The sequence below is a fragment of the Anabrus simplex genome, chromosome 10, assembly GCF_040414725.1.
Source record: "Anabrus simplex isolate iqAnaSimp1 chromosome 10, ASM4041472v1, whole genome shotgun sequence".
Classification (NCBI taxonomy): Eukaryota; Metazoa; Arthropoda; class Insecta; order Orthoptera; family Tettigoniidae; genus Anabrus; species Anabrus simplex.
In genome coordinates, this window is record NC_090274.1 from 55667718 (window position 1) to 55683575 (window position 15858).

Genomic DNA, 15858 nt, shown 5'->3' on the forward strand with positions numbered 1-15858 from the left:
TTTGAATTAACCAATTAAGGTTAAAATCCCCGACCCGGCCGGGAATCGAACCCGGGACCTTCTGAACCGGAGGCCAGTACGCTGACCGTTCTGCCAACAAGTCGGACAATGGTAGATAAAAACTGGGAATTGGATGAGGGGAAAATATGAAAACAAAGTACATACAGGAATTTGAAGAAGGAAAGAAGAATAAAAAGGGGGCGTTTGGGGAGAAGGAAAAGAAATTAAGTACGAAGACGAGAGAAATAATAATAATAATAATAATAATAATAATAATAGTAATAATAATAATAATAATAATAATAATAATAGTAATAATAATAATAATAATAATAATAATAATAATAATAAATTATTATTATTATTATAACGTCCGCCTCTGTGGTGTATTGATTAGCGTGATTAGCTGCCATCTCCGGGGCCCCTGGTTCGATTCCCGGCTCTGCCCCGAAATTTGAAAAGTGGTACGAGGGTTGGAATGGGGTCCACTCAGCCTCGGTAGATTAGCTGAGTAGAGGAGGGTTCGATTCCCACCTCAGCCATCCTCGAAGTGGTTTTCCGTGGTTTCCAACTTCTCCTCCAGGCAAATGACGGTATGGTAGCTAACTAAATGACACGCCTCTTCCTTGTCTATCCATTCCAATTTTCCCATCCCTCTTCTCCACAAGGCCCTGTTCAACAGGTGAGGCCACCTGGGCGAGATTTCGGTCTTTCTCTCCAGTTGTATCCCCACCATCTAATGTCTCACGCTCCATGACACTGCCCTTGAGGCGGTAGAGGTGAGATTACTCGCTAAATCGGAGGGAAAAACGAACCCTGAAAGTTAAACGGATTAAGAAATAATAATAATAATAATAATAATAATAATAATAATAATAATAATAATAATAATAATAATAATAATAAATCAGTTTACCGACCAGGGTTGTTTGTTTCCCTATACTCAGCGAGGGAGCCCACCTCTACCACCTCAAGGGCAGTGTCATGGAGCGTGAGATATTTGGTTGGGGATACAACAGGAGAAGGAGGACCAGTACTTCGCCCAGGCGGCTTCACCTGCTATACTGAATAGGGGCCTTGTGGAAGTGGGTATGGGAAGATTGGAAGGGATAGACAATGAAGAGTGAAGGAAGTGGGCGTGGCATTAAGTTAGGTACCATCCCGGCATTTGTCTGGAGAAGAAGTGAGAAACCACGGAAAACCACTTCGAGGATGGCTGAGGTGTGAATCGAACCTCTTCTATTAAGTTGACCTCCAGACACTGAGTGGACCCCGTTCCAGCCCTCGTACTACTTTTCAAACTTCGTGCAGAGCCGGGAATCGAACCCGGGCCTCCAGGGGTGGTAGCTAATCACACTAACCACTTCACCACAGAGGCGGACTATAATATTAATTACCTAGTTTTATTTATTTCTTTGTTTCTCGTAAGAACAATCCTTGACATCGAAATAATACTTGTTTGATTTATATCAGTTGTTTAAAAAATAAGACAATTACTAGCTATCTGTTTCAAAAGCGTGGTCATAAACAAACCCATTTTATTAAATTAGATATTTAAAAACATTTCCAAATCACCTAAATACTGGCGCCATTTCAGTTCTCAGAGGAAAGTATTTAATTATTTGGTTAAAAAGTATGTTTTTCGTTTCTTCAAAAAATTAGATGTTTTTGCTCAAACTATGTGGGAGAACGGTGCTCTCCCTCAACTAACCCTCTGGTTGATAGTCACTTATTCACAGCCTGCACTTGTATTCGCTATAATTCCGCTGACTTGTATTAGTGCATGTATTTACGAACAAAACGCGAGCAGAATCATTTAAACCGGTCGACGCGTTTACTCACTGCGATGCAATGCTCCGAATTGTGCTGAGAACTTGCATCGCGGTAAATTTATCAGTGTTAAAGCCCGGATATTTATGCAGTAACAGGTTAGATTGCAAATTAATTTGGTTAGTAGGAAGTGTCGGCCACCCGCTCTTCCGTAATGTAGCAAGAGTAACATAAATTATAGGGGTTCTGATGGGCCATACCCCTAATGTTTATGCAAACCTCATAACATAATCGTTGTGAAGGTAGACTATATACTTGTTACTCGCTTCAGTAAGTTTACATTCTACCGGGGTCTATAATTATCACTGTAACATTTAGTGGAGGAACTGGATTATCTATCGATATCACAATATCGGATGTATCAGTTACAGTTCACCAGGGACAGCCTGTAATAAACAGGCTACCTTTTAATAGCTGGAGCCCGGAAGATAGGAAAAATGCCTTTTTTATCTGGATAGATATATTGGAGTTTCACATAGAGATAAACATGTTTCCGCCGTGCTGAGTGGCTCAGTCGGTTGAGTCGCTGGCCTTCTGACGTCAACGTGGCAGGTTCGATCCTGACTCAGTCCGGTGGTATTTGAAGGTGCTCAAATACTTCAGCCTCGCGTCTGTAGATTACTGAAACGTAAATGAACTCCTGCGGGACTAAATTCCGGCACCTCGGCGTCTCCGAAAACCGTAAAAGTAGTTGGTGGGACGTAAAGCAAATAATATTATTTTACCTTCCGTAGCCTACTTGATAATTTAATGCCCTTTGCTGCTTTTAAAAGTTGTTTTGGATATTTTCTGCTGTTATTTATGTGGCAAAAATCAATGAAAAGGAACGATATATAATTCCAATGTCATCATCATTAGTCGTTCTGCTCATTACTGACTGTCGTGACCTCATAACTCTATCATTTCCGCGTTGCAACCTTGATGAGATGTCTCCATCCCGAGCGGTTTTCACATTTCTTTAATATGATCTGAAGTGTTAGACCAATGATCTTCTTCGCCTGATCAATCCATCTACTTGCTGTTCTTCCTCGTGGTCTTCTGCCTTCGATTTTGCCTTGCAAAATGATCTTTTGGAAGTTCTCACCATCTCGTCTGAAAATGTGGCCAAGGAACTGGAGGTAACACTCACTCACGCGGGAAGATAGGCGTTTCTTGATGCAGAGTTCGTCCAGAATGGAAATATTAGTTCTTCTTTCTGTCCAGAGTAAACGTAACATTCTCCGCCAACACCACATCTCAAAGGCATCAATGCGCTTTTTGTCTTTAGCATTCACGGTCCAGGTCTCACAGCCGCACAAGACGGAGAATACTAGTGATTCTACCAAGCGCATCTTCGTAGCTTTTGATATTGCCCGGTTCTGCCAGATCTTAGTAAGTTTAACCATTGCAGCACGACCTACGACAATACGTCTTTTTACCTCTTTATCACAGCTTCCCGTGTCATTGATGACTGACCCCAAGTGAACAAATTCCTTTACTATATTCAGGTCCCTTAGGCATCCTGTAAGTCGGGTTTGACCTTGCCGATCAACTACCATTAGTTTGGTCTTTTTCGTGTTTATCTCTAGACCATACTGAAGACTAGTGTTCTTCACCCTTGTAAGCAGGTCAGAAAGTTCCTCTTCACTTCCAGCGATGAGGGAAACGTCATCTCCAAAGCGCAGGTTGTTAATTTTTCTGCCACCAATCGAGATTCCACCATTCCAGAGCTCGTTTGATGACACACAGTGCTTAGATGTTGTAGAGTTGAGGTGATAATATCCAACCTTGCCTTACTCCGTTTGTCACTTTGAAAATGCCTGAGAGATCACCATCCACCTTTATGGTTGCTGCGTGGTTTTTATACAGGCCTTTCAATAACAATATTAAGTGCAGTGGAACCCAAAATTCCTTTAGCACCTGCCACAACTTGTCCCACATAACAAAATCAAAAGCCTTTTTGTAGTCCAGGAAGCAAATAAAGGCAGGGACACAAAACTCGCGACATTTCTCAATTATCTGTATTATTAATAAAGAGAAATATTTTAACTTAATAGATTAAAAAAATTAAACAAACGATATTTTCATATTACACAAATCTCTACTGAGAACTCCACAAGCCAAATGGTCGAGAGGGTTGCTAGGTCCCGTCCTTGCTACGTAAAATTAAGTGCTGGTGGTGATTTAAGAGGGAGAACAACTTGGTAACCATCCTCTACTGATACTAATCGGAAGGAAAATGGAAGAAGTCCAATGCTTCGAAAAATGAAGATATCGGCTAAGAAAGGGAGGGTTGGAAAAGAACAAGAGTTGACCAAGCGAGGTCAGACAGGAAAGGCAAGAATGAGGAAACAGACACAAGCAAGTGAAAGCAACGCCGGACTCAGCTATGCGAGCCGTGGTCGCCAACCCAGGCTCTAGTCCCCTCTCACGACAGACAGGGGATACCGTTGACGTTATTCTATCATCCCCATCTACAGGAGGACGTTACATTAAATGATAAAATATGATGCAGGCGTGTATTACGTAACTTACATTAAAGCATCTTTCTTATTTTAATGCCCATTTTTGTGTTTATAAATGCATTTTTAAATGACTTTACTGCCCATTTCCTAAATATTAAGTGCTTATTTGCCTGTATATTTTAGTAAAAATAACTGCTTGAGTTTCCGCGCTCTATTTATAACCATACATCCAGGCCTGCGAAGGAAGACATAGCCACTAAGCTGTTTAGCGATTAGCCGATAAGAAATTGATGAACTTGCAGCGTACGAAGTGAGTCACTTTGTACTCTACATAAAATGCAACTAAAAGTTATTCAAGGTTGTTTCTCATTCATGAATCGCACAGCTTCACGGTGATGTAATTAAGATTACCGTGTTGGTCATGCGGAATTCCTATTATCGATTGCCGCTTTACGACGCAATGAACTAATGACAGTGGCATGTGCTGGGATCAAGACGTAGGCTACCACTAGACTTACGTTACCCCTCTTCGATGGTTGATTTAGTGAACGTCAAGCCTTAAGTGTTTTGAGTTGTAGCCAGAAGCCAACGGCGTATCCTGCTGTTGCCAAGGCTGCTTCACAAGCTACTGCTCTGGCCTCTGCTACTGTCAATACTCAACACCTGATCAGCGGAGATAGTAGCCGAAGTCTTTTATCAAACTAAAGTTCAGCTTTGTGGCTAAATGGATAGAATGCTTCGCTTTGGTCCGATGACCCCAGTTCAATTCTCAGAATCAACCCCATCGTAATGTTAATTCCCCTGGTTTGGGGACTGGGAGTTTATGACGTACTCGCCATTCATTTTATCCTCATTAGGTCACCGCCAAACTTACACAGATGCCATACACTTTTATTATTATTATTATTATTATTATTATTATTATTATTATTATTATTATTATTATTATTATTATTATTATTATTATTATTGAAAATGAAAGCCTACACCCTGTTGTCCAGTCATTGACCGGGTAAGGGATGTAATGAATGAAGCCCCCATCTTGCGCCGAGGATAGGAATTGTGCCGGATGCCGAGGCCTGTCGCACTCCTCTGAGGCAGTGATTAATGACTGACAGTTAAAATGAAATTATATTGGAGGGTGTTGCTGGAATGACAGATGACAGGGAAAACAGGAGTACCCGGAGAAAAACCTCTCCCGCCTTCGCTTTGTCAAGCACAAATCTCACATGGAGTAACCGGGATTTGAACCACGGAACCCAGCGGTGAGAGGCCGACGCGCTGCTGCCGGAGCCACGGAGGCTTTATTATTATTATTATTATTATTATTATTATTATTATTATTATTATTATTATTATTATTATTATTATTATTATTATTATTATTATTATTATTATTATTTGCGTATGGACTCTGTTGGATCACGCATTATATTTAGGATTCGCCTTTCTAACAGACCATATTGCTTCCATTCTTTCACTGTGTGCCTGTTTTCTTTCCTCTGATCACTTAGTCCCCGATCTTTTAGAGACTTCATTCTCTATCTTTACTACCCATCTATTTATCTTCTGACGGGAAATGTTTCTGTTCAGTATTTCTGATGTTTCTATCCGGGTCTTTTCCAGATCATTTTTAACATCTTGTATCCATGATACGTTCTTCAGTTTTTCAGTATATGTCAAAATCTTGTGGGTTAGCCTTGAAGACGATAGTCTGTGAACGTGTCCATAGAATTTTAGTCTTCGTTTCGTGATGTCTGTGGCAAGGTTGTACAGTCTTTCCGTAACTTTGCGTGATTTGAGTCTATACCTGTCTTCTTTTTTCTCTGGGCCCAGAATTTCCCTCAAGATATTATTATTAAATAAAAATTTTGAAATTTTACTGCGGTTGTACCCATGGCTCACTGGCTTATTAGCTTCCTCAGGAGATCAGTGATGGTGTCCGACCCATGATCATGGGTTCGATTGCAACCAACAAAAGAGAACACTAAACCTAAAAGATTGCATTTCATTTTAGCAGATCTATCTATAAGAAAAAAACTAGATTACTCCTATAACAGCAGCCCTGCAGTGTCTTCCAACAAGGATGTAGAAGTAAACGGGAGTGAAATACCAGCACTCTGTTATCCACTGTATATAATTAAGTCAGAAGTGTGAGTTGAGGAAGTATATACGGTGAGTAACGCTTAGTTGTTACTTAGCAGTGGCGATCTGACGGAGCGAAGCCTAGCACACCTATTCTCACCCCCCACCCCCACCCACTCCCGGTCCCCACACGTATCGGACATACAGCAAGCCGCGCTAGGTGGGTCGAGGGAGGGGAGAGAAACGCAGAGCTTGGGCTGCAAGATCAATTTTCGATGCCTTACTCTCAGAAATACGTGCGACGTTTTTTCTCACTGCTTTCAAGTTTTGTAAATGGAACAATGTGTCAGATGTTTACATTATAATGTGCTTTAAATTTCCATCGTTCTCATTTAAGGCTTGAGCTTCACCGATAGCCTTGGTAGCCCTCAGTATACGCCACTGAGTAATGAATACAGTGCCAAGTACCTCGCTGTAGTTGTGCTTCATCTTATCTGACTCTGTCTGTTAGGTCATCAGCCCAGAAGCTGGTTGGATCCTCAAATAGCACCACCAAAGGTTATGCGGTTATAAGGAAAGCGCAAAAACCAATGGCAGCACCAAAATGAGGCGTACTAGGCAAGACGAGGAGTGAGTTAGTTTGCCACTGCTTTCGTCACTGGGTCAGAAAGTGCTATTGCAGCACGACTGACCCTATGAGCAACACCTTTCATAACACTCAGATGCACTAGTCGTGCTCTGAATGTCATTACTCAGCACCACCCATACCCCAGCAGCTTCCATATTGTCACAGCTATGGATGAGACTGGGACTTCGGTGGAAGCTACACTTTACTCTGGCCTGTGCTAAGAGATGGATACAAAAGTACTGTATCCATGACTACATAAGGAAAAGACGTTTCTACTCCTACAAAATGTGAATCATTAAAAAAAATATGCTACTAGATTCCACTGAATAGTTTAACATATTTTCCTGTCTGACTAGTTTGAGAGTTCGACACGCAACTGGTTGCTTGACGTCACGATTCTTGAAGACAACCGAAGGACGGTAGCAGTAATAATCCATGTCGTGCCAGTTTGTTCCTCACAAGACGGTTGGTAAATTAATAAAAACAAGTAATCCGGATGCAAGAAATCTGACTTCTCAAGGGGGAAAAATAACTTACAGTCTTATTTATTCCACAAGCAGAGTATTTTATACTAGTTTGCAAATCATAGAACCAAGGATAGGCGAAATTCCACTCACTGTGCTGGTCCTATTAAGAAGCAGCATTGTTGTATCAGTAATGATTAAGTCTTTTGCCACATTTGTCCTCGTCGTTTCTTCTTTGGAGATGGGCAGAGTCTGTCTTTGTCAGCTCTTTTTTTCTCTTCCAACTTTGAAGGAAATCTGACATTTTTACTCCTTTCGAAGCCATTTCCTTCTATTTTTTTTCGATAGCTTCAAACTCCAAAGTGTCGAACCACTTCTATCTTTTCCACTCATTAGAGTTTACTGGTTGTCCCTTAATCACCACCACAACTAATACAACAAGCATCATCACCTCGCCTAGGTAGATTTTCCGCCGTGTAAAAATTCCTACGGGACACACAGATGTCTGAAATTTTGACATAGGACAATCGCTTAAAGTTGTAGGACTCCATCTTCGAAAACGGTGCTTTTGCCATTGTCAACTGTACGTGGATTGTTCAAGAGTTCGAAAGGCAAACACAATACAGTATACATCTTACCTCCAAATGGAAGGAGATTAATATAGTTTATTCCGAAGCTCTAAGGAAACAATATATTTTGTATTATAACATGGTCTTTTACATGGTTTTAATATTATCTGTATCATCCATCAACCCGGTACCTTAAGCATTGAAAGTAACATTATAATAAAAATAAAATAATGTATTTCATGCAATTTACGTCAAAAAGATGTGAGTTAATAAATATAATGCTTTAATTTGCTTTTTAAATAAAGAGTTTAGAAACATCTAACGGTTGAATTACTAAACGCGGGCAAAGCCGCGGACACATGCTAGTTTAGTATAACTAGAGGGCCAGCGCTGCTCCGCAACATTCGTTATAATTACCCTAGGTCAGGGATGGCGAACTTTTCCCAGCTAGTGTGCCATTTTAAGTGTGGTTTATTTTTCTAAACCTGTTTACTGTGCCGCTTGTTATTTTCCTTTAAGGACTGGCTAACCCCACCCCCACACCCACTTTCTTTCCTTATTCCCAATTATGCTCCATAACATGTTATTTATTTATTTATTTATTTATTTATTTATTATATGTTGTAAATACATTTGATTGCATGTTCCTTGGTCGTATTTTGCAAATTGATCAAACCTACATTATTAAATAAGTAAGTTTTGAGAATAATAAACTCCGACTTTAAGTGAAATATCGTTTCACATTTAGCGTGAAACTTGTGGCTGAATCTAAGTAGTCATGTCATTTATGTTAGGTTCATAACATGTTGTCTTCAGCAACACACAACAAGCACTTAGGTCTGAAGAATCCGGTCACTACCATCGTTGTTTCTGTTTTTCTTTCTTCGGCACTGAAAACATGTTTGTGAGGTCCGTATACAATAAACAGTTAAACACAAAGAATAGTTACCCACTACTAGCTACTTCACACAAGTCAAACTTCACTCACTGACTGACGGCCAGATTTTCTGTATTTTTTTTTACTCGTAAAACACTATGGTTAAACGATGCACGAGATATGTATAGGCCTAGTCTGTAGTAAAAGATGTATATAAAAACTTCATGTGGTGTGCCACGCGTGGCATAGGTTCACCATCCCTGTCCTAGGTCATATAACTCGTCTTGAAATGCCTATTGTAGTCACATTGTTTTGCCTCCCTTTTCAGTGGTTTTATGAACATTTAATAAGAAGCGCGTTGTGGTATGCCGCAGTTCATCCATTCTGACGTCAACATGCCATCTGTTTAGTAAAAAATCTATCCATATATTCGTTTCTTTTATCCTGCAATTCTTGGTGTAAAGCTTGGTATTGTGTCGAAGGAGGCAATGGTATTTTTAATTGCAGTTCTTCCATACACGAGGGTGAGTCAAAACTGAATTGACACAAAAATAATCAAAGTAACTTTCTGACATTTATTTCACTTTTCCACGTATCCACCTTGTACATTCAGGCACTTATCCTATCTCTTTACAAGTCCTTGAAAGCCAGCAGCAAAGAAGTACTTTGGTTGCTGTCGCAGCCAACGTGTAAAGTCATAGATTACGGCATCATCTATATCAAATTAACGGCCACCCAAATGATTTCTAGGGACCTAAACAAATGCAAATCTCTGGGGGCTAAGTCAGGACGGTACGGTGGATGTTCCAAGCGCTCCCCATCTCTGATGCTTTTCCTTCCATGGTTAAACTTCTGGATCCAATTGAACACAGCTTTCCGTGAGAAACAGTTCTGTGGCTTGGTTCTAAAAGGGCCAATGTCATTTTTTTTTAAATCGAAAGTGAGATATTAACCGATACAAATGCGTTTTATCCTGGCTTGCAACATGTTACAAGGGTCAGTGCCTCTGTTAAGTACTAAACGAACAGTTAACGTTTCATTAAGTAAGCCCTTGCTAATAATGTTAGATTACCAATAAAGATTAGAGACCTGGCAATTTTTAAAGAATACGATAGAAAAAATTAGCGTTTAGTAAGGTAACTTCCACAAAGATTTAAAATTAGTTGATGAAAAAAATAATTGGAAAACTATAAGCAAAATTTCAAATGCTCATAGCTCAAAAACAGGTTTTTTGACATTGGCCCTTTTAGAACCAAGCCACAGAGTTTTCACCATAGACGGGATGCATTTCGCGATGCACTTCTTCTGTGGACAGTCCTTTGGCCCACAAAAAAACGCACAACTGCACACTGTTCTTCTCGTGTACAGACATGCAACACATTTGCCATCGTGCACTAGCAGCCTCTGACTGACTGAGTGCCCGCGAGATGTCGTACGACAAGCATACATATGCTGCCATCTTATGGCAAAACTCGCGCGCGTAATTTCAAATGGTGTAAGGCACACACATGTTTGCGACTTAATTTATTGACTCACCCTCGTAGAACGGTTGTCTTGTGAGCTCACAGGTTAGTCTCAAAGGAGAGTTTTTGCCAGGTAGAGAACATCTTCGATAGGTGTTCCCAGATAATGTCTAAGACGTATGTCATGATGGGGTCGGTTTGAACGTAGATTTTTTTCTCTCAGCAGCATGTAAGCTATTAGGAACGTTCTGTCATCTGTTGAGTATATTCAGAATCTTGGGAAAGTCAGACAATCAAAGAGTATCTGGCAGACAATATTATTCTTCCATGATCAGAGGAAGTGTATACTCTCTGGCTTTACAGGTAGTAATCAAACATGGCTGCATACAATGACATAACTTAGGATGCAAATAGTATATCAGAATATTAGTGAAAGTGTTAGTCGCTTAGCAACCTGCTAAGTACGGAATGTATTGCGGGTTGGGGTAAACCTTCGCCTGCAGTTATTGGAGTGATCATTTAATGATTCGATTTTATGATTTCTTAAAGTTGGCTGAACTTAGAGAACTATCAATGTCTCGTGATTCACCGGCAGGTAATTCCGGAGAGAATACAACAAAAATCGGATGGACGGATTTTCCACAACTGTTTTTAGTAAACCCTTTTAATATATAGATGATCTATGAATTGTGTGTGTATAATAAAATTTCACTCTACAAATACTTAAGGGAATTGGTACAGTAAACAACCTTCAGAATTTGGACATTTTAAATAATTTTTATATCAGCCTCTATTGTATGTACAACAACGAAACTTTCTAAATGAAGCATACTACATGTTTACTATGCAAGCACATATATCATGATTGATTTTGGCATTATCAAATTCGCTAATTAATTATTTATTCAGAATGCCGGCTATTTGTGTGTCTGTACACACCGTTTCGCTCATAGCTGGGCCATTTATCAATATATTAGTGTTTACTTTTTTTATTGTACTGATTGAAGTTACAGCTACAAAATTGACCACTTCCAGAACTATATTTGCAGAATTAGTATTTTTAATTTTGTGTTACTTAAATATTGCATGTTTGGTCATTTTTTGTATGGGGATATTTTTTCCAAACAATTATCAACCCTAGGCACATGAGCTTAGTCAGTTTTGTAGACTCTATCACTAAGATCATGAGAGAAAAGTGGAATTGTAATACACCGTATAATTTAGGAGTTACAAGGGAAATGGTTTTGAAAAATATAGTTTTTGAGAAAATGAGCTGCAAAGTTATATGACCCCTGTAAAGACACAGCAGTCTTCCAGTGGTTGCTAAAATGCTCCTGAGGCATAGGATGTCCCTTCTAAACTAATTTTCTGGGATTCATTTTCCAGTCTTCTTCTGCTTTGTCTGGCTTCTTTTGTGGCTTCTCGTACCATTTTTGAGCAGACTTTATAAGCAACACATCCCCTTGTGGCATTGTACGTTCGCAAAAGACACCAGGATTCATGCCCATTTTTTGCAGCATAGTCGACCTACTATTCATCCATCATTAATATCATAATTGTATCATTTGTGGCAATCTTCACAATTGTCTTTTCACAGAATCCAGTTTTTGGGTACACTTTCCAAAATCCTTAACTAGTGCATATATTTAAATAATTCTTTCACCAAAATGAACTAGAAGAGTGCAGTTAAACATAGAAAAATACTTTGAAAATCAAATTTTTGAAGGTTTTTTTACTGTACCGATCCCCTTAAATTGTCGTATTATTAACGTGAACCCCTTGGTTTATGGTCGCAGACCCCTGGTAGGGGGGTAGGGTACAGAAATTGAACAGAAATTGTACAGAAACTGTGGTAAATAAATAACACTAAATCTAACGCTAATAGTTTGCATTCTTGGTTTGTTACAGCCATGACGAATATGTTTTGTTTGATCCTGCCTTCGGTGTTCCTCGTGGACTCTGCCTTGAGCTGGGGTGCTGATGGTGGCGCCCTGATTTCAGACGCTCATTCCGAGCAGTACAGCAAACCAAACTACTGGAGGAACTCTGGGAGGAGCCGTGTGGTTTACTACTCACAACCCGTGGAGCAACAACAACAACAACAACAACAACAACAGCGTCATTACCAGCAATGGAAACCGAGCTACTTCAACAACCGTGTGCACGATTTGGACGACGACCGTATAGTGTTCGTCAACGATGCTACGGACTCATTCAAGAGCAACGTCTTTCCAGCCACTGCGTTTGCCAAATCGACAGCATCTTCCAGTAGCAGTGTCCATGGAATTGTTCCAGTTTTCTCCTCTGCCAAATCTAAAAAGGAACAGAAAATCGAGTGGACAACTGTTGCTCCTGTATCTTCTACACCAGCAATACACTCTGGTACTAAGGATGAGTCGGTGAATGTAATCCCTACCGGACCATCCAAGTGCGTCTGGGCCATCATATCGTGTTGTACTCCACGTTCTAATGTAATTCGGCACGAGTGTTTTGAGTTATTAGGGTGTCAAGGTGCGTTCTGGGACGTTAATCCGTGCGACGGACGAATCACGCAATCTGCTGTGAAACTTGCCTTGAACTTTTATTCCACGCGATAAACATACAACTCTTTCTTCCTTAGAAATGTACCTGCCCTTATTTTACATCGTGGATGCGTCGCAGTCGATGTATTCCCGCATAATGTCCCACATCTACAGGGAGATATTTGAGAAGGAACAGATAAACATAACATGTTCTCACATTTTCTCAAATGCTCAGTAATTATTTTTCTGTGGGTAGAAGCGTGTTTTGTCTTTTTCCAAGTTATGTCAATCCACTTTGTATTTAGTGCTTCCCGAAGCAACTGGAATGTTTATCCCTCGACATCAGCAACGCACAATCATAGAAAATCGTCCCCAAAACCAACAATACTTGTATCTAAAACAAATTTTATAAATGTTCCACTGTTACTTTTTACAACCTCTGCTCATATTGATAGAAAAACCTTAGATTTAAACTAGGCCTATTCATTCACATCCAAAGACTATTTAAAGTAAATTATTCTCTAACTGTTATAGTTCACTAATAATGATCAAATATTTTTGTTGTGTGAAATAGATACGTTTTGTCACGGTGTGTGTTTCCCGAAACAGGTCGATGAACAATAGATCCTAGGATAATAATGACTGGGGCTGGATTTTTAGGCAGAGATGAGTTTCAGTGGGGTAAAAACTTAAAATAGTGAATACCGAAGTCATCTAACCCATTATGAGATGAGAAAATACAGGTACTGTATTACAGCCCTTATGATACCAGATGGGCGAAATAAAACTGGCCCGAAAAATATGTATACGACTGACGCGGAATTGAAGTTTGTTAATGAACAGGAGAACTGTCCAGTACATGAAATTCTGGAAACATTGATTTCTTTGTTCATCCATCAGAACAGTTTTTGTTGAGTTCATTTTCCTATGCGGGCGTGTAAAGGAAAATGAACCTTACTGTTTCGTACTGTAGGATCATATGTTTGCATTTCACATTTACCCACTCCTAGAGTATTAAAGCTTAATTTTCTTTTACACGCGCGCATAGGAAAATGACCTCAACGAAAATTGTTCTGATGGGATGCATATCAATATGTGGTTGGAAGGCATGAACAGTCTTAAGGGAAATAATGGATACGGGTTGAGCACAACAGTGACGATATTATATCTACAGTTCTTTGACGAATACATTTCGTGATGATGCCGTCCAGTTTTATGGATGTTTCTTAATTGGTGGTCAGTTCTAACCTTTGAGCCAAACATAATCAGATTTATTTAATATATATCATCTGTGCATTCGAGGTAAGAGGCACTGTGCCCCACAAATATCGAACTTAACAGAAGAGCAAAAATCCATTTTTTAAAATTTGTATTTCACTAGCATACATTTTTAATGAAAGTATTTGTAAATTTATTTTACACAGTTATACAAAAATGTTTTTTTTCTTTTTAACGTCAGGTTCTAAAATTTTCAATATTTTCCTTGTCTTGGAAATACACTGGGCTTCGTGCCTTTTAACTGTGTTATTAAAAGTACAAATCAAAAATAGTAGAGCACTGTGTCCTTATTCGGCAAACTAAATTCATGATGAAATAAAAATTACGGAAGTAGCTGTTCCTTGAAACCCAATTTATGATAATGTTGTTGAACTGAAATACGAATTTCAAGTAACAACTACTGCTACCTTACTTTTTATTTTACCATGAATTAGAAGAGACTTCTCGAATGAAAATCTACAGATTTGCAAAGAAAAATGTGTAAAAATCACAAGTTTTGTTCATGGAAATGTGTAAAAATAATTTCGTAGAAAAATATACGACCGGAGTTTCGTAAACAAAGTGAACAGATTAATGTTTTTGTTAAATCATTAATTTTTAGATAAGTAACGTATTTATTATTAAATGTGGACAATTGCACACGATTTTTTTAAATTTCAAGATATGAACTAATGAGGAGTACAATTTTGTTTACTCACTTGTGAACAATATATAGAACCAGAGGTTTTGTTTCTCGAGAAACGGAGAGAGTGAAGAAAATGAACAGATTTAACAAACATCATTTTATATGTTTAAATTTGTGCAGCAAAAGGACAAGCAGGGTTTTGTGCATCGAAGTCTTTCAATTACGGTAAAATACTGCAGGAGGAATGGACAAGAAATATAATTTATACATACTCTTAAAATTATAAATCAGCCTTCCATACTTGTACGTACTCATAGCAAGTCTAACGCAATTACAAGTTTTGGAAATGCCATTGTGTGAAAAATTTTATTGACTAACTATTTGTCAGTATGTGCTCAGAAGTAAAATTCGCTTACAGAATATAAAAAGAGAAACAAATATGTTCTTGTTATTAATAAGTTACCCCATTTCCATCTGAATACTCTATTAACTATGTCATAGACTCTTCCATAGTTTCTATTGGCTCGAGCATGAGATTTTGTTTAAAAGCCCCGCCCGAAATTTTTGCAGGTTTGTATATACAGTAGCTATGACAATGGTACTCTGTAATAAAAATTTCTGCCGTTAGATGGTACTTAACATCAGTTTTCGTCGTATCATTCACGTATCAAGGATGCAGTTCAGAGAAGCGAAAGGATTTCATACCATCTATGGTTGTAAAAATAGAGATGGCTCGAAAAAGGTGAAGAAAATACATAATAGTCGAAATAGTTCATACTGAAGAAGATACAATCGATTATGATAGTCAAATAGATGAAATGGATGAAGGTATGTATCGTAAATATTTCCAGTAAGCCTGAATCGTAACGTTATAAAAATAATTTTCATACTTTAGGCCTAGGTACTTAAGTGAAAATGTTGACGAGGGGTACAATTTCCCACACCAAGAAACAATATTATTATTTATGAATCTCTCATCAGGCAGCAAATATTATTTAATATGTAGCTTACATTTCTTTTATATTCTGTATATGAAATTAATTGGTTAACACATTTTCATGCTTCAGTTTACA

The 15858-nt window shown here is 38.8% G+C and overlaps 2 protein-coding genes across 3 annotated transcripts in view; one reads left to right on the forward strand and one right to left on the reverse strand.

Annotated features, from left to right (window-relative positions):
• Positions 1 to 15223, forward strand: part of hdly (hadley) — a 111433-nt gene extending 96210 nt beyond the window's left edge. For both annotated transcript variants that reach the window (XM_067154500.2, XM_068229517.1), the window contains exon 2: positions 12269 to 15223. In XM_067154500.2, the coding sequence (XP_067010601.2) occupies positions 12271 to 12957 (687 nt within the window). In that variant the 5' untranslated portion in view covers positions 12269 to 12270 and the 3' untranslated portion in view covers positions 12958 to 15223. The remainder of the gene's footprint in view (positions 1 to 12268) is intronic.
• The window catches only part of LOC136882144 (uncharacterized), a 504614-nt gene that overhangs the window by 349715 nt on the left and 139041 nt on the right, over positions 1 to 15858 (reverse strand). The gene's annotated exons all lie outside the window — the stretch shown is intronic.